Source organism: Balaenoptera ricei, chromosome 10 (assembly GCF_028023285.1).
Source record: "Balaenoptera ricei isolate mBalRic1 chromosome 10, mBalRic1.hap2, whole genome shotgun sequence".
Taxonomy (NCBI): domain Eukaryota; kingdom Metazoa; phylum Chordata; class Mammalia; order Artiodactyla; family Balaenopteridae; genus Balaenoptera; species Balaenoptera ricei.
In genome coordinates, this window is record NC_082648.1 from 21288736 (window position 1) to 21311083 (window position 22348).

A 22348-nucleotide genomic window follows, 5' to 3' on the forward strand; every position below is an offset into this window, starting at 1 on the left:
TTGTTGCCTTGTCAACATCAGTAGACTTGTCAACCTGGATTGCATACCACAGTGGCTCATTAATCCTCTCTAACAATTGTTCCTCAGTATCCTCTGCTATTTCATCAATTCATCTAGTTATGGTGCTAGCCTAAAGAGGAACACGTGCCACCTTTTGAACTGCAGCCTCTCTTAAAAGTTCATGACAAATATCCTTAGCAGCAGGCAGGATCAACTCTTCACCAATACTAAGGGCTTCTTAGCTTTAGCAATGCGGTTAGCCACTAAGAATAATGCTCTCAGTGCAGACACATTTGAGGAAGTGATGGCGTTCAATAATTGCTTCTGTTCTTCGTGTTCACGTTTTCTTCTTTTGAGAAACTCCAAAGGCTTGTCTTTTAATGCAGGGTGCTTGGTCTCCATGTGGTGAAGCAGTCTTGAAGGTTTCATGGCTTCGTTGGATAGCTGGTCACCACATATTATACAAAGCGGGCTTGGAGAATGTGAATCACCTGTTGCAATGAACCCGTATTTAAATAGGACTCTTGGTACTTTCTTTTAAATACAGCTTTCATTTTGTTGGCAGTCTTAAAGTCTTCTGCTGTCTCATCATTGGGTCTTTCCCCCTTTTCAAAGAAGCTCTCCAGCGACATTTGTTTTTTACTCATTTGTGGGCTCACCAAAACTGTGACTGAGAGAAGTGCACAGTGCGGGGAAGAGGCGCGGACAGAAGTGGTAAATAAAATAATGGGTGGGCCAGGCAAGGACTAAAATAAGTGGATTCTGACTTAAAACCTGCCACCAGATGCAGCTGTACAATTGAAGTACATCAACTCACTTGCCACTATAAATCCTGCCACCAGATGCAGCTTAATTGTCACTTGCCACTCACTGATAGGGTTCTGATATGAGTCTGCAAGCAATTGATTTAGTATGGTCTCTGCAGTCAAACCTCTCTGCTAATGATAATCTGTATTTGCAGCCGCTCCCCAGCGCTAGCATCACCACCTCAGCTCCACCTCAGATCATCAGGCATTAGATTCTCACAAGGAGCGCGCAACCTAGATCCCTCGCATGTGCAGTTCACAGTAGGGTTCACTCTCCTATGAGAATCTAATGTAGCTGCTGATCTGACAGAAGGCGGAGTTCAGGCGGTAATGCGAGCGATGGGGAGCGGCTGTAAATACCGATGAAGCTTTGCTTGCTTACCTGCCGCTCACCTCCTGCTGTGAGGCCCAGTTCCTAACAGGCCACAGACCAGTACCAGTCCGTGGCCCAGGGGTTGGGGACTCCTGCTCTAATATCTCCAAGTGCATACTACATTCTATCAAAAATGTCTCTCTTGTTTTTTATTTTTTCAAATTTTTATTGCAGAAGATTCTATACATACAGAAAATATGAAGGGATAATACAACCACATCTGTATACCTGTCACCCAGATTCACTAGTTAATATTTTGACACATTTGCATTATCTATCTATGCTTATACCACACCAAACCGTTAGGAATCAAGTAAAGATTTCTATATGGATCTATGAACAACGAATATAACCTCAATAAAATTAACACACCTAAGGAAAGAACAATGATTTGTCAATATCTAACATTCATTCTATGTTTAAATTTACCTAATTGTCTTAAAAATTTCCTTTCTAGCTGAGATTTTTGTTTTCTTTTTGATAAGTAGTCTGTTAAGTGAAACTAAATGGTAGTGATCCCACGTGGGCCATCTTGTTTAGACTTAACAATGGCCGACACAAGATGGTTTCTGTCTCACTTAGTCTGGAGATGTGCCAATACAGGGCATTTAGGATGGCTTTTCTATCCTCAACACATGGCTTCATCCCTGAGTTGAAAGATGGCAGCTCCACCCTGTAATCATGGCACAGAGGTGACACAGAGGAGCACACTGTCCAAGGGCATGATCCAGATGCTGTGTACCCAATTTCTGTTCACATTCTATCATACAGAATGTAGACACGTGGTTCCGCCTACATACAGAGACTGAGAAAAACAGGCTTTATTCTTGGTGGCCATGAGTTTAGGTTTCCGTGGACCTGTGGGTCTTGTGTCTAAAGGAACAATGGTTTAAGGGCAGTAATTAGCCATCTCTGCCATGAGATGTTCCTGGAAATGACTGCACTCTGATGAACTATAATAAGACTAATACATTGCAATATATTGATATGCTTAGACATATTTCAGGTAAGACTATTTTTCTCCTACACTAAATAAACCTCATATTCACATTTATTTTGAGCTCATCAGTCTGTTTTTTTAGGTTTTCTTTCTCCTTCCTTGTCAGAGTATAATTTGTCAGTGCTCATTACTGTAACTACGCTTTCTTCCCTTTCTCATTTTCCTTTTCTTTGTCATCAAGTTTCTAAAAATAAACTTTTATAAGTATACATGCAGAAAAGTTCACAACTCATAACTGCACAGCACGATGAAAACAGTGATTCATGTAAACACCACTCAGATCAAGAAATGGAATATTGTTAGTATTCTAGAAGCAGTTTTGTGTAACCTTCAAGTACTATTCCTTTCTTTCTTCCAGAGATAACACTATTCTGACCTTTAACACCATGGCATAGTTTTGTATATTTTTGAATTTTATATAAACGGAATCGTATAATATATGTTCCTTTCGTTATGGCATCTTTTGTTCAATATCATGCTTATATGATTCAATGGTGTTATTGCATGTAACAGTAGTTAGTTTCATTGCTTATGGGATTGTATTAATATATCAGAACTTATCCATGTTATTTTTCATGAACAATTGGATTGCTTCTACTTTTTGGCTAATACAAATAGAGTTGCTATGATTATTGTATTTTCATTCGGTCTACATGTGTATGTATTTGTTAGGCATATATGATTCCTGGGAATAAAACTGATGAATTATGGGATATTTGTAAATTCATTTTTCTTGCCTTATTGCACTCAGACTTCTAGTACAATGCTGAACAGAAGTAATCATAAAGAGAATTCTTGCCTTGAGCTGAATCTCAAGGGGAAAACTTCAATTACTTCACCATTTAGTATGATAGTTTGCATTAGGATTTTTGTAGATATAAAGGAAATTCTTTATAATACTAATTTTCTAAGGTTCTCTCCTCACGGGTGGGTATTGAATTTTATCAAATGATTTTTCTATTGAGATGGTTATAATTTTCTTTATTCTGTTAACTAATTAATTAATTTTCAGAGCTTGAACCAACTTTGCATTCTTGAAATAAATCCACTTTGTTTGTGATATATTATTCCCAAATAACCCATGTATCAAAGAAGGTCACATTGAAAATTAGAATATATTTTGAACTGAATGATAATGAAAGTATGACATATGTCATGTCAGAAACACAACATTCGTATACTATTCTTTTAGTGTTTATCCCAGATTCCAGCATGCACACTTGATTTACTAAAGTCTAATATAAATTGTTACCTTTACAACTTATTGGACAAATCATGGAATTTAGAGTACTTTAACTCCATTTACTCCCCTCCCAGTTTTTGTGCTATTGCTGTTGTTATTATAGGTTAATTGTGTCCCTCCTTAATATATGTTGAAGTCCTAAGCCCTTGAAGTTGTGAATTGGAAACTGGGTCTTTGTAGATGTAATCAGGTTAAGATGAGGTCATACTAGATTAGAGTGTGCCTTAATCCAATGACTGGTGTCCTTAAAAGAAAGGAAGTATGGACACAGATACACAGATCATGTGAAGATGGAGGCAGAGGTTAGGGTGATGTATCTACAAGACAAGAAATACCAAGGAATGCCAGCAACCAACAGAAGGTAGGAAGAGGCAAGGAAGGATAATCCCCTAAAACCTTCAGAGAGAGAGTGTTTGGCTCTGGTGACAACTTGATTTGACTTCTGGTCTCCAGAATTGTGAGAGAATAGATTTGTTGTTTTAAACCACCGAGTTTATGGTACTTTGTTATGGTAGCCCTGTGAAACTAATACAGTTGTCATGTATTTAAATTCTCTCTATATTTTAAACCCTATGAGGCAATATTAACATTGTTTTGTGTAGTGAATATTCATTTATGTTGATCCATGTTTTGACTCTGCATTTTTTTTCACTTCTTCCAACATCTCTGTGCCTCCTTCTAAGATCATTTTCTTTCTAGTTGAAGTATTTCCTTAATGTGGGTTTGCTGTTGATGAATTCTCTCAGCTTTTGTTTGCCTGAGAATGTCTTTATTTCACCTTATTTTTTGAAGTTGATTTTTGCTTGGTATAGAACTCTAGGATAGTAGTTCTTTTTAGTACATTAGCGCACTGAAGATTTCATTCCATTATCTTCTGACTTCCATTATTTGGTTCTCTGAAGTTTTATTATAATATATAGGTGTAGCTTCCTTTGGATTTGTGCTGCTTAGAATTTATTTTTCTTGTTTCTGTGGCTTGATGTCTTTCATCAATTTTTGAGATTTTTGTCATTATTTCTTTAAATATTACTTCTGCCCCAGTCTTGCTCTCCTGTCCTTTTGGGACTCAAATTGTAACTCTACAAGACAGACTTGTCCCCAATCTCTTTTTCTAACCTGCTTTGTTCTTCTTTTTCTTCTTCTTACTTTTCTATTCTTTCTTTCCTTCCTTCTTTCCTCCTAGATTTTGGAATATTTTCCACTCCACTTCATTTTCAACACTGCTTCTAAAATTCTCTTTGAAATGCAGATATAACTCTATAAGATGCCTGTTTAAAAACCTTCAGTGTCTCCTATTCTGTCTGTCCTTCATCAAACATGTATTAAGGTATTATGTGTCATGCACTGTATTTAGTGCCATTTATGTAAATTAAAAATACATCAATTATACTATACATGTTTTATGAATTATATATATGTAATTAAAGTGTGATAATGAGGACCAGAATGACTTATTCCTATTTCATATCAGAACTCATAAGAAGATCAAAGGGGATTTCAAATTTATGGGATTTTTGGTAATGTGAAGAAATATGACAAAATGTTAGCATGCATTAATCTTGAAGGATAAGTACATGGATGCTTTTAACGTTATCCTCTATACTTTCTGTATTTTAACATGTTTAAAAAAACAAAATGTGCTTGGTATAAAGTAAGCATGAGATGTGTAGATGTTTCTTTAAAATTATCTTAATTGTTAGTCTCTAAGCTCTTCTATAATATATTTGAGAGGCACAGTTAAAAACAAGGCAGCTATTCCCAGTAGAAGAGTCACATGCAACTGAGACTCTTTCTTCTGTAACTCAGCCAACTAGCCTATTTATCACTGTAGAGGGGAAGAAGCAGGATTGAAGAAACTATGAGTAAAATTGATGAATTTTTGTTTTATCTCTTTTTTTCTTAGTCAGTTATTGAGGAGTGTGCTACTGATAGCAAATAGCCCAATGGTAGGCAAATTAAAAAGAGACTGGCTAATTAGCAAGGTAACTTTCCCTTGAAGAATCATGTTACATATTTTTTCAAGGAAATGAACTGTTGATTCAGGGACTGCTGTTACTCAATCACTGATCAACAAGTCATTTATAACATCTGTCTCTTTGTGGCCATCTTTCTCAATTGAAATCAAAGAAAAACTCTTAAAATTCTGATGTATATCTGTTAATATTGAAAATTTAATGAATAGAAAATTTAAAAAGTATGTAATGATGAACAGAGACCCTGAAGGTATCAAAGCAACTCTCTTTTAAAATTGTCATTACATAATATACAAATACAGGACTTCCCTGGTGGTGCAGTGGTTAAGAATCCGCCTGCCAATGCAGTGGACATGGGTTCGAGCCCTGGTCCGGGAAGATCCCACATGCTGTGGAGCAACTAACCCCGTGTGCCACAGCTACTGAGACTGTGCTCTAGAGCCTGTGAGCCACAACTACTGAGCCTGCGAGCCACAACTACTGAAGCCCATGTGCCTAGAGCCCGTGCTTCGCAACGAGAAGCCACTGCATTGAGAAACTCGTGCACCACATGAAGAGTAACCCCTGCTCGCCGCAAGTAGAGAAAGCCCACACGCAGCAATGAAGACCCAACGCAGCCAAAAATAAATAAATAAATTTATAAAAAAATATACAAATACAGTGAAATTTATGTTGAATAGAAAAAATTACTGAATAATCAAGGTGAGTTGCCATCACTATAGAAAGGTGCAACAAGAAAATTTGAAGTCAAATTTCTTTGGAAAACAAGTTGTTCAAAATAAGTAAAACAGTGAAGGCTATCATTAGTTGGTGAAAAACATGAATGTACTTCTTGGAAGTCTCAAATCTAACTCATAAAGTACTAAATACGTGTGTCTATAAAATATATATATGTATATTAAATGTATATGTGTATATAAAACATTGCTGAAAGAGCTCTTTAAATATCAGACACAAGTCTCTTACTTTACAGATGAAGACACTCAGGCACAAAGATATAGGATACTTAATTTTATGCGATAGAATACATTCAGGAATTTACAGAATTTCCATCACTCCACTTCTAAAAGGTATTATTTTGGAGGGTGCTATTTCCCAACATGTGTTAGCATACTAACATGGTGGTTCTTATACTGTGTGTACAGAATCCTGTGATTCCAGAGAGGTGTCTCAAAGGTCACAGGGAAGGAGGAAAGAAGAAGATGGGTGTAGTGGGTAGTGGGAATCACTCTTCATCTTGGACGGGTCTCCTTTTATCCATTTCATATACTGGGATTCTGCAAAGATTTCATTTAAAAAAGCATCCCTCTGCTAAGTATAAGTTTGCAAATCATTATAACCTCACCAGGATACAGCTGCTCCATGAAAGTCTTTCTCCACAGCTTAGAATCTGCACTGTGTCTAATCAGTTCTTCTTAATCATTTGGCAGCATCTGGTGAACCTCATGGACTTTCTTGCGAGAAAACATCATATAGGCATACATCTTTTTCTCCAAGTTTAGCCAGATTCATGGACTTCCTGAAGTCCATTAACAGATCCTAGGCTAATAACACCAACTCTAAAAGCTTTATTTACAGGATTTAAATAAGAAATTTCTGGGTGAAAAAGAATAAGAATTTGGGAATAATATTAGAGTGTGTTTGGAAAAGATGGATATTTTTTAGCACAGCTTAACTTATCGGACCAATTTATCCTGCCTAATGAAAAACAAAATATACTTTTGACCAAACTTCAAGAAGCCTACGTACTCTTGCTGGCCATGCTGTTCTTTGGATTCGTTGATGCACTCAGATACTGTGCTAGAGCAAAATAAGTGAACAGCTCACGGTACTTGCTTTAGAGGCCATCTGTTCTTGAGGATATGAATACTTTGTAATACTTAGAGACTTTTACAACTTAACCACCTTTTCACCAGTTCTACACACACACACACACACACACACACACACACACTCACCACTTACTCTCCACTGGAACAAGTATCCCTTTGACTTACCTGGCTGGATCAGGCTTGGCTGACTGAGACCTGGGCTGTCTGTCTAAGCTGCGTTCAGTCATGTAGGTGTTGTGAGGATCAATCAGGGGACAGTAAGGGTGTGCAGAGACATTGGGACTGTGGCACCAAGGGCTGCGATTGGGGAAAAGGGTTGGTGGGATTTCTTTTTCTCTGTAAAAGAAAAATTAAGCCCAATTTGAACCCCAAAGGCACTTCATACAGTGGCATTAATAATGAAAGCTCAATTAGAGTGAATATTCCAAGACCAGAGAATATGGCTTTTCTAGACTTTGTGGGCAGCATCATTATCACATCAGAAGCATTTGCCTACAAATGAATAACATCAATTCTGTTCTTTCAGCCACAGCCAGCTCTTGATCCAAGATGAAAATTCTAGATGATGCAAATCTTCCTCCACCTAAGCACTGCTAAAGGTGTGGTGATAACTTCATCTCTGCACTACTTCACGGCCTTACCTCTAACAGCAGTGCTGTTATGGAATGAAATGACCAGAGGGGTCTTAATATCACCCAGTGGAAATTGCCAGCCTTTATCGTCCCAAGAGTACACCCTACTTGCTCTGTGTTTTTATGTTTTAAAACATAAAAGCTATTATGGTTTTTATGGTCTTATTCAAAATAGGAGTTTTTTGGTCTTTATTGATTTACCGATTCATCATATATCTACTTGTCAGCCAGTCACTCCCACCAGCTCAGCCCTTATTAATTGTGGGAAGGACTCAATTAAAAAAAAAAAGAAAACAAGCAACTTTTACCTTGTAAGAGAAGCTCGAACTCGTTCCACCTGATATTTTGAGATATCTTTCTTAGATTGATCTTGTTTTTCTTTAGTTGTAGTTGTAGCTGCTGGCCAATGAAACATGTGCCTTTGAGATGTTGGACTTACTACTGAGCATCTGTCACATTCAATGTCAGTCTCTAATTTCTCCCATGCTTGCTTCCAGTGAATAGGAGTGTACCAGGCAACAGCCTAACAAAAATGATTTATTAACATGAAATACTATTGGAGTTAGATAGGTTTTTTTTTTAAATGACATAGGCTTGTTGCAATAAAATTTCAAAGTCAAACTGTAATGTCATTTACGTACTGTGTAAGGATTAGTGAAACACATGATGAGGCTGTAGTAAGACATCCTGGCCTTAGTTTCCAGTTGTGAAAATTACAAGCTGCATAACCTCAGGCAGATTAGTCACCTACTGTCTTGGGCTGTGTCCTCATATGTAAAATGAGGAGGGTGGTGGTGAGGGTGTTATATGACGGTGTGGTGAGATTCAGTTAAGCTACTGAATTTTGTAACTATAAAGAACTATGCAAACAGTAGTTGTAATATTAATAAGTTAAATTTTTAATAGTTAAGAATCTATCATCTATCTATCTATCTATCTAATCTTATTTGAGATGGGGAAATGGGCATTAGAACTAAAGATATGGAGAGGAAACCACATTCTCCAGGCTAGAATCCTAGGTGGGCAGGTTTTGTTTTTGTTTTTTTTTGGTTTCCTGAATATGTGGCATATATGTGCACATACACGTGCAAAAATTATTCAGAAAAATCATGTGTAGGGACTAATAATTATGTTTTTGTTCAACATGAGAAAAGTTAGGCACTGAAGTGTGCCCTATCATTCTACTTGTTCTCGTGATCTGTTTTTAGTTTATAAAATTAGAGGTTTGGGTTGATGCTGTAACCATTGCAAAACCCTTTGTTTGCCAGCTAAATAGACATAAAAGCAACACAAAGCAAGTTCAGCTAGGCTAGGCCTACAGCAAAGAAAGAGAAAGATGAAATCTTTCTTAAAAGGTTTAATTTCATGGATCACAGCAGGAAAACCCCACTTTTGGTTCAGTTCATCAGTTAGGGATTCTCCTTTTTTGCAGCTCAAACATAGATATTTGCGTGGCAAATATGTTTATGATCTTTAGAGTGCCATTTCTCTCAATTAGATTGTAAGCCTTTCCTAGCCAAGGGCAATATTTTATTTCTTCCTGTATTATAGGGGGCTTAAAAACATCTGACGATAATAACAGTGATAATGTGATAAAATGATAAGTTTTAATTTCACCTCTGGAATGTTGACCATATGAACCTTGTAGGCTCTTTTGTCTGGTTTTATTTTACTTTTGCCATTTTGCCCATCATGTGACCTTGAGCAAGCCATTTAACTTTCCAAGCCCCATTTTCTTCCTTTGTAAAATGCTTAAATAATCTGAGAATCAAAGGAGATAATGTACATATAAATAGCCCTTCAATGAGTTCCTACTGCACAGGAATGGTCTGTTCCATATCTGAATCTCTAATAGAAAACAGTGTGTTGGGAAAGTCCCAGGCATTGAACCATATAAGATGTCTATTAAATTTCTGACATATAATATAGAGGCTACAAATCATATAGGACAACAATGTGGTTGGTGAAAAATATCTAGCCCTGTTTAAAAATCAGTAGACTCAGGGCTGCCCTGGTGGTGCAGTGGTTAAGAATCCGCCTGCCAATGCAGGGGACATGGGTTCGAGCCCTGGTCCGGGAAGATCCCACATGCCGAGGAGCAACTAAGCCCGCAAGCCACAACTACTGAGCCTGCGCTCTAGAGCCCGCGAGCCACAACTACTGAGCCCGCGTGCCACAACGACTGAAGCCCGCACGCCTAGAGCCCGTGCTCTGCAACAAGAGAAGCCATCGCAACGAGAAGCCTGCACACCACGATGAAGAGTAGCCCCCGCTCGCCGCAACTAGAGAAAGCCCGCGTGCAGCAACGAAGACCTGACGCAGCCAAAAAAAAAAAAGAACTGGACACTGACTTCACCATTAGGTTTGCACAGGATTGTTGTACAATTTGGGCTTGTCCTAAATCTGTTTTGTTCCTTCCAAAGAAAATCTGACGGTGGCTGGTGCTTTGCTTCAGATGCTGCTGCCCAGACCTGTGAGAAAATAGTTTGTTAATAACAATTGCCATTGGAGTTCAACATAGTTTTATAAATGTCAGAGGGTTATTGCAACACATCTTTCTAAACAGGTGAGGTTTTTAAAATATAATGACTGTATAATATGTAATGTCAAGCTGTATAACTGAACAGCTACTGTATGTGGTATAAAGAAAAGCCCAAGAAAAAGGGGGGAACTCTCCAGTGTCACCTAAGCAAACCCTCTCTTTGTTTTTTCTTTAAAGATTATGTTTGTTTAGTTTTAGGAACTTAGGTATTTTATTTTGATAGTTAAATCATAAAAGCACAAAGTACTGTATGCCAAATTGAAGAAAGCTATGGAAATTTAATTATGGGTATTAATTTATATCCAGAGATGGACAAAGTGGCACAATTAACCAACAACAACCAAAAAATCACATTTAACAGAGAGATCAAGGGATGAAGAAACCACTGGTGCTAAGCCATCGTCTGACTGGGTAAATGAGTTTTTCCTGAACAAATCTAGTTCATAGTATTTATATCTTATACTCACTGTTACCGTGGAATTGGCCTGCATTATGATATTGGGAAGGAACTGGTACAGAGAGACTGTTTGTCCATCCACATTTTGTTGGAGAATATGATTTCCAATTTCCAGTTCTTTGTCAAGGGAAGAGTTAATGAGCTTCACGCATAAACCTTTGACATTCACGTCAGCTATTTTAATGTCTCCAAGAGCACTAGAAAATAAAACCCAAAGATTATAAGGTGCCTTCAGAAGAGCGTGTCTTTAGCTCTGAAGGACTGTATAATAAATATGCTTTGGAAGTTGTTCCTAAGCTGTATATTCTGTTGGACAAATTCCATGTAGAAATAGTGTATTTTGCTCCTTAAGCAAATGGCTTGATTTCTTAGTTCTGTTTGTTTATCTGTGCAACAAAATGATCTTTCACATAAAATAAAGAGAACTGTAAAAATGCTTTAGGTGGGCTTCCCTGGTGGTGCAGTGGTTGAGAATCTGCCTGCCAATGCAGGGGACACGGGTTCGAGCCCTGGTCTGGGAGGATCCCACATGCCGCGGAGCAACTGGGCCCGTGAGCCGCAACTACTGAGCCTGCGAGTCTGGAGCCTGTGCTCCGCAACAAGAGAGGCCGCGATAGTGAGAGGCCCGCGCACCGCGATGAAGAGTGGCCCCTGCTCACCACAACTAGAGAAAGCCCTCGCACAGAAACGAAGACCCAATACAGCCAAAAATAAATAAATAAATAAATAAAATTAAAAAAAAAAAAAAGGATTGCCCTTTGCGGGGGGGAAAAATGTTTTAGGTATCAAGGTAAAAATGCCATTGGGAGGTACTATTATTATTATTTAAATTTCCTACTGTTCTTCACAAGAAACACTGAGACATGAAACCCTCAAGTAGGTCAAGAGGAAAGTTAAACTATTTAGTTTATTTCTCATAAGGTTACTGTGAACATGAATTGCAACTATGTGCTTAAAAGAATTCTGCAAACTTAAAACGTACAAATATAAGATGGTATTTTTTCCTCTTCTAACGTGTCGAGAGCTTAGTATGTATCAAGGACCAGGTTAAACATTTATATATTAACATATTTCAGAGTGTGGGTCACAACCTATAAGTATTGGTTTGGCCAAAAAGTGCCTTCGGTTTTTAAGTAAAAATAAAAGACACATTTTTCATTTTCACCAAGAACTTTATTCAACAACGTATTCATCCTTTTGTTCCACTATCTTCTGCCATTTTTCAGGCAACTTCATAATTCCATCTTCCCAAAACTTTTTATCTTTTTGAGCAAAGAACTGGTCCAGGTGCCTTTTACAGTCTTCCAGGGAATTGAAAATTTTCAGTAAGAGAATTTTGTAAAGACCTAAATAAATGGAAATCCGAAGGTGCAATGTTTGGTGAATACGGCAGATGAATCAGAACTTCCCAGCCAAGCTGTAACAGTTTTTGCCTGGTCATCAAAGAAACATGTGGTCTTGCCTTATCCTGATGGAAGGTTATGTGTTTTCTGTTGACTAATTCTGGATGTTTTTCGTCGAGTGCTGCTTTCAGTTGGTCTAACTGGGAGCAGTACTTGTGGGAATTAATCACTTGGTTTTCTGGAAGGAGCTCATAATAAAGGACTCCCTTCCAATCTCACCATATACACAACATCACCTTCTTTGGACGAAGATCAGCCTTTGGTGTGATTGGTGGTGGTTCATTTCGCTTGCCCCACGATTTCTTCCATTCCACATTATTGTACAGTAACCACTTCTCATGGCCCATCACAATTTGTTTAAAAAGCGGAACGTTTTCATTACGTTTCAGTAGAGAATCGTATGTGGAAATACGGTCAAGAAGGTTTTTTATGCTTAACTTATGTGGAACCCAAACATCAAAGTGATTGACATAACTAAGCTGGTGCAATGATTTTCAATGTTTGATTTAGATATTTTGAGTATGTCGGCTATCTCCCGCGTGGTATAACGTTGATTGCTCTCAGTTAATGTATCGATTTGATGACTATCAACTTCAACTGGTCTACCTGACCATGGAGCATTGTCCAGCAAGAAATCTCCACCACAAAGTTTCGCAAACCACTTTTGACACATTCGATCAGTCACAGCAACTTCTCCATACACTGCACAAATCTTTTTTTGCATCTGGGTTGCATTTTTACTTTTCTTGAAATAATAAAGCATAATATGCCAAAAATGTTGCTTTTTTCCTTCCATTTCAATATTAAAATGGCTACACAAAAATTCACCAATTTTGATGTCTTTTTTTAAATGCATGCTTATATGACAGCTGTCACATACAATCTAACAAAATTGTTTTGAATGAAGTTAAAGACAACTAAGTGCTACTAGAGTCATCTTAAGGGAAAAAAAACGAATGAAACTATTGGCCAACCCAATACGCCATGAAATCCCTTTGGTGGGTTAGGGCCATAATTTTAAAAATGAAATATACCCCTACTAATAATAGGAACCAATACTTATGGTGTGCCAGACACTTTTAAAATATTATCAATATATCTATGATTTCATATTTATAATTCCGAAATGCAAAAATATCTGAAAAACCAAAAGCTTTCTTTAAAAAACACGCTTGAAGCAAAATCTGACCTGAATTCCTTTGGTGGCAAAACCTGACCTGAAACTGAGGAGAGGCTAGTTACTGTCTTCGTTCATGACTTGTGTGACTATTCATAAATTTGGCTGTGGAAAGATTACTGTTTGATTTTGGATACTTCTCCAAGCCCTATTGGGGTGTTATGTAATATGTGTTCTAGTCACCATATTACTTTCTTTTTTTTTTTTTTTTTCATATTACTTTCTTAAAATCCTCCAAATTCTGAATTTGGAAACATGTAAGTCACCAAATGTTTTGGTAAAGGCATTGTGGACTGGTAGTTACTCATTTAATTCTCACAAAAGGCTACATATTTCTTACTGAAGTTCACCATCAAAAATTTGAAAAAAACTGTATTATCTCATTTAATTCTCACAACAACCCAGTGAGACAGGTACTATTTTTAGTCCTACTTTATAGAAAAGGAAACTGAGGTTTAGAGAGATTAACTGCCATGTCCAAGTTCTCTCAATAAATGTTAGCTCTTGTTCTTCTTTTTCAACTAGTAAAGTCTCAAAGAAGTTTGATCCAACCATTCAAATTGTTTAAATTTTGTATACACCCTGGTGGTTGAGCACTGCTAGAAAATACACACACACACACACACACAGTATAGACTGCTGCCACCAAATGAATTAGTGGTCTCCAGCCACATGTGGGCCCTTAGTGATTGGCAGCAAACTGTGTTCTTCATAAGCTGAGCCAGCGCCTTCTGTCATTCCCTCAACAACATTCAAATCCCTGCCTCACATCTCCAGTTTTATTGTCAGAAAATGATCTCACTAAGAAAATAGAGCCATCAGAGAGAAGTGTGTTTTCCTGCTTTCCACTTAGAAGCAGGTTCACCCATGTCCACACTGACCTCTTCGTTCCAGCCACCTCGTTTCAGTGCAAGAGGAACTCTTCTTCCATCTAAAGTGAAACTCTGCTTACCACCTCCTGCTGCTGCTTTGGTGTTTCAGTCCCATTCATTTTTCTCCTTTCACACCAACCTCTCCCTCTAGACTGCCTCTTTCCCCCAAATATGTACATATCTTCCAATTGCTATAACCTTAAAAAAGAAAAACACAATCCTCCTCTGGCTTCCACTTCCTACTGCCACCACAACCGAGCTTTTGGAAAGACTACAGCATGAGTTCTTCATCTCTTATTCACTCCCTCAACCCACGACCGTATATTTCTGCCTTAGACCAAGATGAATAATGCCCTCTTAAATTGATCATCAATTAGTAAATTGAGTGGTAACTTTTCAGTCTTTGTCTTTTTTTAAATAGAGGTATAATTGACATATAACATTATATTAGTTTTGGGTGTACAACATAATGATTCAGTATTTGTATATAAGGCAAAATGATCACCACAATAAGTCTAGTTAACATTGATCACCATATATAGTTACAATTATTTTTTCTTGTGGAAAACTGTTAAGATCTACTCTGCTAGCAACTTTCAATACAATACAGTATTGTTAACTGTGGTCTCCATTCTGTACATTACATCCCAATGACTTATTTATTTTATCTGTACATTACATCCCAATGACTTGTTTATTTTATAATTGGAAATCTGTACTTTTTGACCCCCTTCTGCCATTTTGCCCACCCCCCCACCTCTTGCTTCTGGCAACCATTCTGTTCTCTGTATCGATGAGTTCTTTTTTTTTTTTTTTTAGATTTCATTGATAAATGAGATCATATGGTATTTGTGTTCCTCTGACTTATTTTACTTAGCACAATGCCTTCGAGGTCCATCCATGTTGTTGCAAATGGCAAGATGTAATTCTTTTTTTATGGCTGAATAATATTGCATTTTATATTTATACCACATTTTATTTACCAATCATTCATTGATGGATACTTAGGTCGTTTCCATATCTTGGCTATTGTAAATAATGCTGCAATGAACATGGCGGTGCATATATCTTTTTGAATTAGAGGTTTTGCTTTCTTCAGATAAATACACAAAAGTGGAATTGCTGGATTATATGATAGTTCTGTTTTTAATTTTTTGAGGGACTTCCATACTGTTTTCCACAGTGTTTCAATTTACATTCCCACCACTCAGTCTTAGTCTTAATGTCTCTGTGATATCTGCCTCTGCCAGATAGGTCCTTCTCTCCTTGTTTCCCCAAGTCCACTGTTTTTCTTCTACCAGTCTGGTTGCTCCTTTATAGTCTCTTTTTCAGATTTCTCTTCCTTCAGCCATTTCTCAGATGTGAATCCCTGGGATTCTGCCCTTAACCCTCTTTTATTCCCATCACACTCTATATACTTGATATCACCCACAAACAGGGCTTTCAGTAACCATTAATACACTGATGACTGCTAATCCTTTTCCTGCTGAGCTTCAGACCCATAGAAACAACTGACCCCATAGAAAGAAAGACCCCAAAGATTCCTCTAAATCAACATGCCCCAAAATGAATTCATAATTTTAGGAAAGTAGAAAACCTATTCCAGGCAATTTCATCATCATCTATCCTGTTGGCCATGCCTGAAACTTCTATTACTTTCCTGCTCTCTTATCCTTCTTGCCTTATCTGTGATGATGTTCTATTAATATTACTCTTTAGTATCTTCTGTATATATTTCCTTCTCTCCATCCCTATTGCTGCTGTCTTCATTAGGCTCTCATCACCTCTGTGTCACAGTGTAACAGTGTCTTAACTGGTTTCTCCAGTCTTGCTCCCTCCTAACCATTCAACATTTTGCTTCCAGAGCAATCTTTGTACAAGGATAAATCCTTCAAAGTCTGACCATTTCTTTCTAGAGAAAACACCAATGTCACAGCATGGAAACAAGGCCCTACGTAATCTATCAGCCTCTTTAATTTCTTTTTTTCCCTACTTCCTATCTTTGCTTAAATTGCAACCACAAGAATTTCTCACAAGACTTGTGATAATTCATGTCATTGCATGCTTCACCCATTGCCTATGCATGCGCTATTCCTTCTTCTTGTTCCACAACACTTGAAATTTTCAGACTTCTTAATACTTAATATCTTGGGTACAAAATATCTCATTGCTATTTTAATTTGATTTTCCCTGTTTATAGTTAGTTGAGTAAGCTACTTATTGGCTACTCAGTTTTCTTTTGAAAATTGTCTTTCATGTAATTTAGTCCATTTCTATAGGGTTGTTTTACATTTTTATGATGGATTTATAGCATAGTATGTAAATATATACAGAAATTTTTGAAAGAACTGTGTGGTAATAAGTGGGTATTATCCATGTTAAGTTGCTATGTTGGTAATAACTTGCTATGACAGCAACAGAAAACATACACTTCTTATGAATTGTAGAATCACGGTGCTAAAAATATTGCCTGAAGCTTTGGTCCCAATGCCCTCACCAGAGATTTATTCCAGAGTTTTCTGTTTTCTATTTTTCTGTTGATAAACCAGCTACCAATCTTTTTGTTGTTCCTTTGAAGGTAAGTGTCCTTTTTCTCTGGCTGACTAAGATTTTCCTTACTTCTCCTGTTTTAGAAGTTTTTCTACATCGTACCTAGGGTTCCCCCCACCCCCCACCCGCATGTTTTCTCTTGCTGGGAGTTGGTAGTGTTGCTTGTACCTGTGGCTTGATGTCTTTCATTTTTGGGAAAATTCTCTGCCAGTATTTCCACCAATACTGTTCTACCTCAGTCCTTCTCTCCTCTCCTTAGTGACTTCAATTACAAGCATTTAGATTTTTAAAAATCTTGCCCTAATTTTTCCTTATGCTTGTTTTTTCTAATCTCTTTGCTCTCTATAATTCAGCCTGGATGTTTTCTTCTGAGAATGTTCCAGTTCAATAATTCTCTCTTCTGTTGCATCAAATATATTGTTAAACTCATCTACTTTTGAAATAGTAATTTCTGTTATTGGATTTTTTTTTTCTAGAATTTCCTATTGATTCTTTTGCTTTTAGTTTCCAGTTCTATGCTAAAAATTTTTATCTTGTCATTTAATTCCTTGACTATTTTAGTCAAGGTTATTTAAAAATCCCTGTCAGATAACCATAATATCTGGATCATCTAGGCCTGTTTTTATTGTCCATTTTTAATCTTACTATTGGGTCAACTTTTATTGTTTGTATGCCTTGTTATTTTTGACTTAGTGCCTAGTATGATAGATTAAACATTGCAGAGGTAATTTAAAGCTATGTATAATGTTTTCTTGATCCAGAGAGGATTTACTTTAACTTCTGGCAGCCATCTACGTTGGGGGGAAACAACTTTAACCCAATCAGGGTGTGAAATAATTTGACACTAGGCTTTGGCCCCAATTAGGCTGGTTTATTTTGAAGATAGCCTTAATACTGTGTGTACCTTTGAAGTTACAACTGAAAGCCTGGGGTGTTTATCAGTGACCATCCTTCTTGACAGGCCCTGAATCAAGCCAATTTTTATTCATCCAGTCCTGTGAGACTGCCAAAATCTCTGAATAATTTCTCAGCCTCTTAGTTGCTGCTTTCAAATTGACAACTGTTTTGAGGAGAAAAGTGGCTCCAAATGTCAGGCTGTCACTCTGAGTTTCCTCTCCTAGAAGAGGACTTGTGAGAATATTAGATGTAAAATCGGGCTTCCCTGGTGGTGCAGTGGTTGAGAATCTGCCTGCCAATGCAGGGCACACGGGTTTGAGCCCTGGGCTGGGAAGATCCCACATGCCACAGAGCAACTAAGCCCGTGAGCCACAACTACTGAGCCTGTGCGTCTGGAGCCTGTGCTCCACAACAAGAGAGGCTGCAATAGTGAGAGGCCCACGCATCGCGATGAAGAGTGGCCCCCACTTGCCGCAACTAGAGAAAGCCCTCACACAGAAACGAAGACCCAACACAGCCATAAATAACTAACTAAATAAATAAAATTAAAAAAAAAAAGATCCTCTCAATCAATGAGTAAAAAAATGCTCTCTAGAGCTGGAACTGATAAATTTAAAAAAAAATGTAAAATCTATGAAATCTTTATGTATTTATTTATTTATTTGGTTGTGCCAGGTCTTAGTTGTGGCAAGCAGCCTCCTTAGTTGTGGTTCACAGGCTCCTTAGTTGCAGCTCACCGGCTCCTTAGTTGTGGCACATGGCTCCTTAGTTGTGGCATTAGAACTCTTAGTTGCAGCATGCATGTGGGATCTAGTTCCCTGGCCAGGGATTGAACTGGGGCCCCCTGCATTGGGAGTGTGGAGTCTTAACCACTGTGCCACCAGGTAAGTCCCAATCTATGAAACCTTGATCTACACTAGCAAACTGCCTTCAGTGGTCTCACTTTATACCCGTACTACATTGTATGAGGTTGCCTGTTTTGTAGAGAGGTTCACTTTTGAGCAATGTATATACCTGTTCCTTTCTTTTACATTACTGTTATGGTTCTTACTAAATTGTAGATATAACATTTTTACTCTTATTTGATAGCCCTAGAATTTCTCTATGTCATCCTCATTCTAGTGTTACTGAATTCTCTGTGGGATGTTTTTATTTTTTGACAGAATTCCTTTTTGTTTTTGAGACTGGCTTTTTCTGCCTGGGAAGATGAGCAGTAGTTTAGTTTTTCTTTTAACCAGATAAGACCCTAGAATAGCTCAGTTATCCCTTTGTTATCATATATGTAATTGGATATGTACAGTTGCTTTTCAAAAACATTTCATTATTCAAGTGAAACGTTTATTCATTGATGTTAAATTTTTATTTTATGCACATAAGTAGAATAAATTAGCTTGTCTGAAAGAAAAAAACACCATTGTTCATATCAGGGCTAGCCACTTCATTTGCCTTCCTTTTGATATAAGGCCAAAAGTTACAGGAAAATACTTCACATAATACATGGAAATTCACCGAGCCAGGGCTGTTAATCTGCTATCACACAGCCTTTTGTAGTTATCTTTTTTTCTTCCCTGTGAGCCTTCCCATTTTTGTTTAGTAGGAAAATGACTTGAAACCTCTAAGTTGTGACTGGCTGAGAGTGTAGAGTGATGTACCAATCATTCTGTCAGTAGCCTTTGCATGGTCTTGATTTATAGAGATTGAAAAGACAAATGGCTATATCACTTTTTAAAAAATGACAATTTTTCATTATTTAAGCTCTGATTTCTCTAGTTGTTGGAGTCTACTTGATAGCTCCATGCTACTTTACTTATCTGCCTTTAGATTTTTGCTACTCTAAAGTTAACTAAACTTATCTTTAGCATTTCAGTTCTTCCAATATGCATCTACCTAACATTATCTATGAAAATAGGCACCTGTGTTTATAGTTGCCATTAACACAAGACAAGACAAAGACCACATGATCACACTTTTTAATCAGATGCAGAAAAAGCTTTTGACAAAATTCAACATCTTTTCACTATAAAAACTCTCAAAAAATAGGTAAAGAAGGGACATACCTCAGCACAGTAAATGACATATATGAAAAGCCCACAGCTAACACAATCAGTGAGGAAAAACTTCCTCTAAGATCCACAACAAGGCAAGGATGCCCATTCTCACCACTGCTATTCATCTTAGTACTGGAAGTCCTACCCAGAGAAATCAGGAAAGAAAAAGAAAAAGAAATGCCAAATCAGAAGGGAAGAAGTGAATTATCTCTGTTTGCAGATGACATGATCATATAAGTAAAAAACCCTAAGAACACCACAAAACAAATTCAGTAAATTGTAGGATGCAAAAATCAACATACAAAAATCAGTGACATTTCTGTACACTAACAATGAACTAACCAAAAGGGAAATTAAGAAAACGATCCCATTTACGTTAACAACAAAAGAACAAAATACTTAGGCATTAACTTAACCAAAAAACCAGAAGATTTATACACTGAAAACTACAAAACACTGATGAAGGAAATTTAAAAAGACACAAATAAATGGAAAGACATTCCATGTTCATGGATTGGAAGAAGTATTGTCAAAATGTTCATACCGGTCAAAGTGATTTAGAGATTCAGTGCAATCCCTATCAAAATCCCAATGGCATTTTTAAACAGAAGCTGTAAAAAAAAATCCTAAAATTTATGTGAAACTACAAAAGACCCCAAATAGCCAAACAATAGCTCTTGTTGAGCAAGAACAAAGCTGGAGGTATTACACTTCCTGGCTTCAAATTATATTATAAAGCTAAAGTAACTAAAACAGTGTGGTATCAGCATAAAAAAAGACATATAGACCAATGGAACAGACTAGAGAACCCAGAAACAAACCCACACATTTATGGTCAACTGCTCTTCAACAGGAGTGCCAAGAGCACACGATGGGGAAAGGATAGTCTCTTTAATAAATGCTGGAAAAGTGGATACCCACATGCAAGAAATGAAATTGGACCTCTTTCACAAACCATACACAAAAATCAACTCAAAATGGGTTAAAGACTTAAAGGTAAGACTAAAAACCATAAAACTCCTATAAGAAAATATAGGGGAAAACCTTCTTGACATTGGTCTTGACAATAATTTCTTAGCTAACACACCAAAAGCAAATATAGAAAAATGGAATTACCTCGATTTAAAAAGCTCCTGCACAGCAAAGGAAACAATCAACAAAATGAAAAGGCAACCTACAAAATGGGAAAAAAATATTTGCAAATCATACATTTGATAAGGGGTTAATATCTAAAATATATAAGGAACTCACACAACTCAATAGCAAAAAATAAAATAATCCAATTAAAAAATGGGAAAGGACCTGAATAGACATTTTTCCAAAGAAGATATGTGAATGGCCAACAGGTACATAAAAAGGGGCTTAACATCACTAATCACAGGGAAATGCAAATCAAAACCACAATGAGATATCACCTCACACCTGTAAGAATAGCTGTTATCAAAGAGACAACAATAAGTATTGGTGAAGATGTAGAGAAAAGGGAACCCTGTGCACTGTTGGTGGGAATGTAAATTGATGCAGTGCTATGGAAAACAGTGTGGCGGCTCTTCAAAAAATTAAAAATAGAACTACCGTATGATCCAGCAATCCCACTTCTAGGTATTTGAAGGAAATAAAATTACCATTTGTTGAGTTATCTGCACCACCATGTTCATTGCAGCATTATTCACAGTAGCCAAGATACAGAAACAAAGTGTCCATTGACAGATGAATGGATAAAGTGAATGTGGCATTTATTTTATAAATACAGTTGATTATTGAACAGTGCAGGGGTTAGGGGTGCTGACCCCCTACACAGTGGAAAATCAGCATATAACTTTATAGTCGGCCCTCCATATCCATGATTCCACATCCACAGATTCAGCCAAACACAGATCATGTAGTACTGGAGTATTAATTGAAAAAAATCCACCTATAAGTGAACCAATGCAGTTCAAACTTGTGTTGTTTAAGAGTCAACTGTATATATATATGTATATATATATATATATATATATATATATATATATATATATATGCACACACACACACACACACACACACATATATATATGTATGTAATGGAGTATTATTCAGCCATGAAATGAAGGACGACCTGCCATTTGTGACAACATGGATGGATGTTGAGCACATTATGCTAAGTGAAATAAATCAGACAGAGAAAGACAAATACTGTATGGTCTCACTTATATGTGGAGTTTTCAAAAGCTGAATTCATAGAAACGAAATTAGAACAGTGTTTGCCAGGGGATAGAAGGTAGGGGAAATGGGGGAAATATTGGTCAAAGGATAAAAACTTCCAGTTATAAGATGAATAAGTTCTGGGAATCTTATGAACAGCATGGTGACTATAGTTAAAAATATGGTATTATATACTTGAAAATTGCTAAGACAGTAGACAGTGGATCTTAAATGTTCTCACCAGAAAAAAAAAAAAAGGTAATTATGTGAAGGATGTGTTAACAATTTTATTATGGTAATCATTTCACAATACATATGAGTATCAAATCATTATTGTGTAAGTTTATACAATGTTATTT

The 22348-nt window shown here is 37.0% G+C and overlaps 1 protein-coding gene across 16 annotated transcripts in view; it reads right to left on the minus strand.

Moving 5' to 3' along the window:
• The window catches only part of LMNTD1 (lamin tail domain containing 1), a 431818-nt gene that overhangs the window by 12371 nt on the left and 397099 nt on the right, over positions 1 to 22348 (minus strand). For 15 of the 16 annotated variants that reach the window (XM_059935489.1, XM_059935481.1, XM_059935491.1 and 12 more), the window contains 4 exons: positions 10869 to 11055; positions 10211 to 10330; positions 8168 to 8382; positions 7393 to 7563 (listed from right to left, as the gene is read on the minus strand). In XM_059935489.1, the coding sequence (XP_059791472.1) occupies positions 7393 to 7563; positions 8168 to 8382; positions 10211 to 10330; positions 10869 to 11055 (693 nt within the window). Of the gene's footprint in view, positions 1 to 6459; positions 6673 to 7392; positions 7564 to 8167; positions 8383 to 10210; positions 10331 to 10868; positions 11056 to 22348 lie in introns of those variants that run through there. The other variant, XM_059935492.1, reaches the window with a different exon arrangement.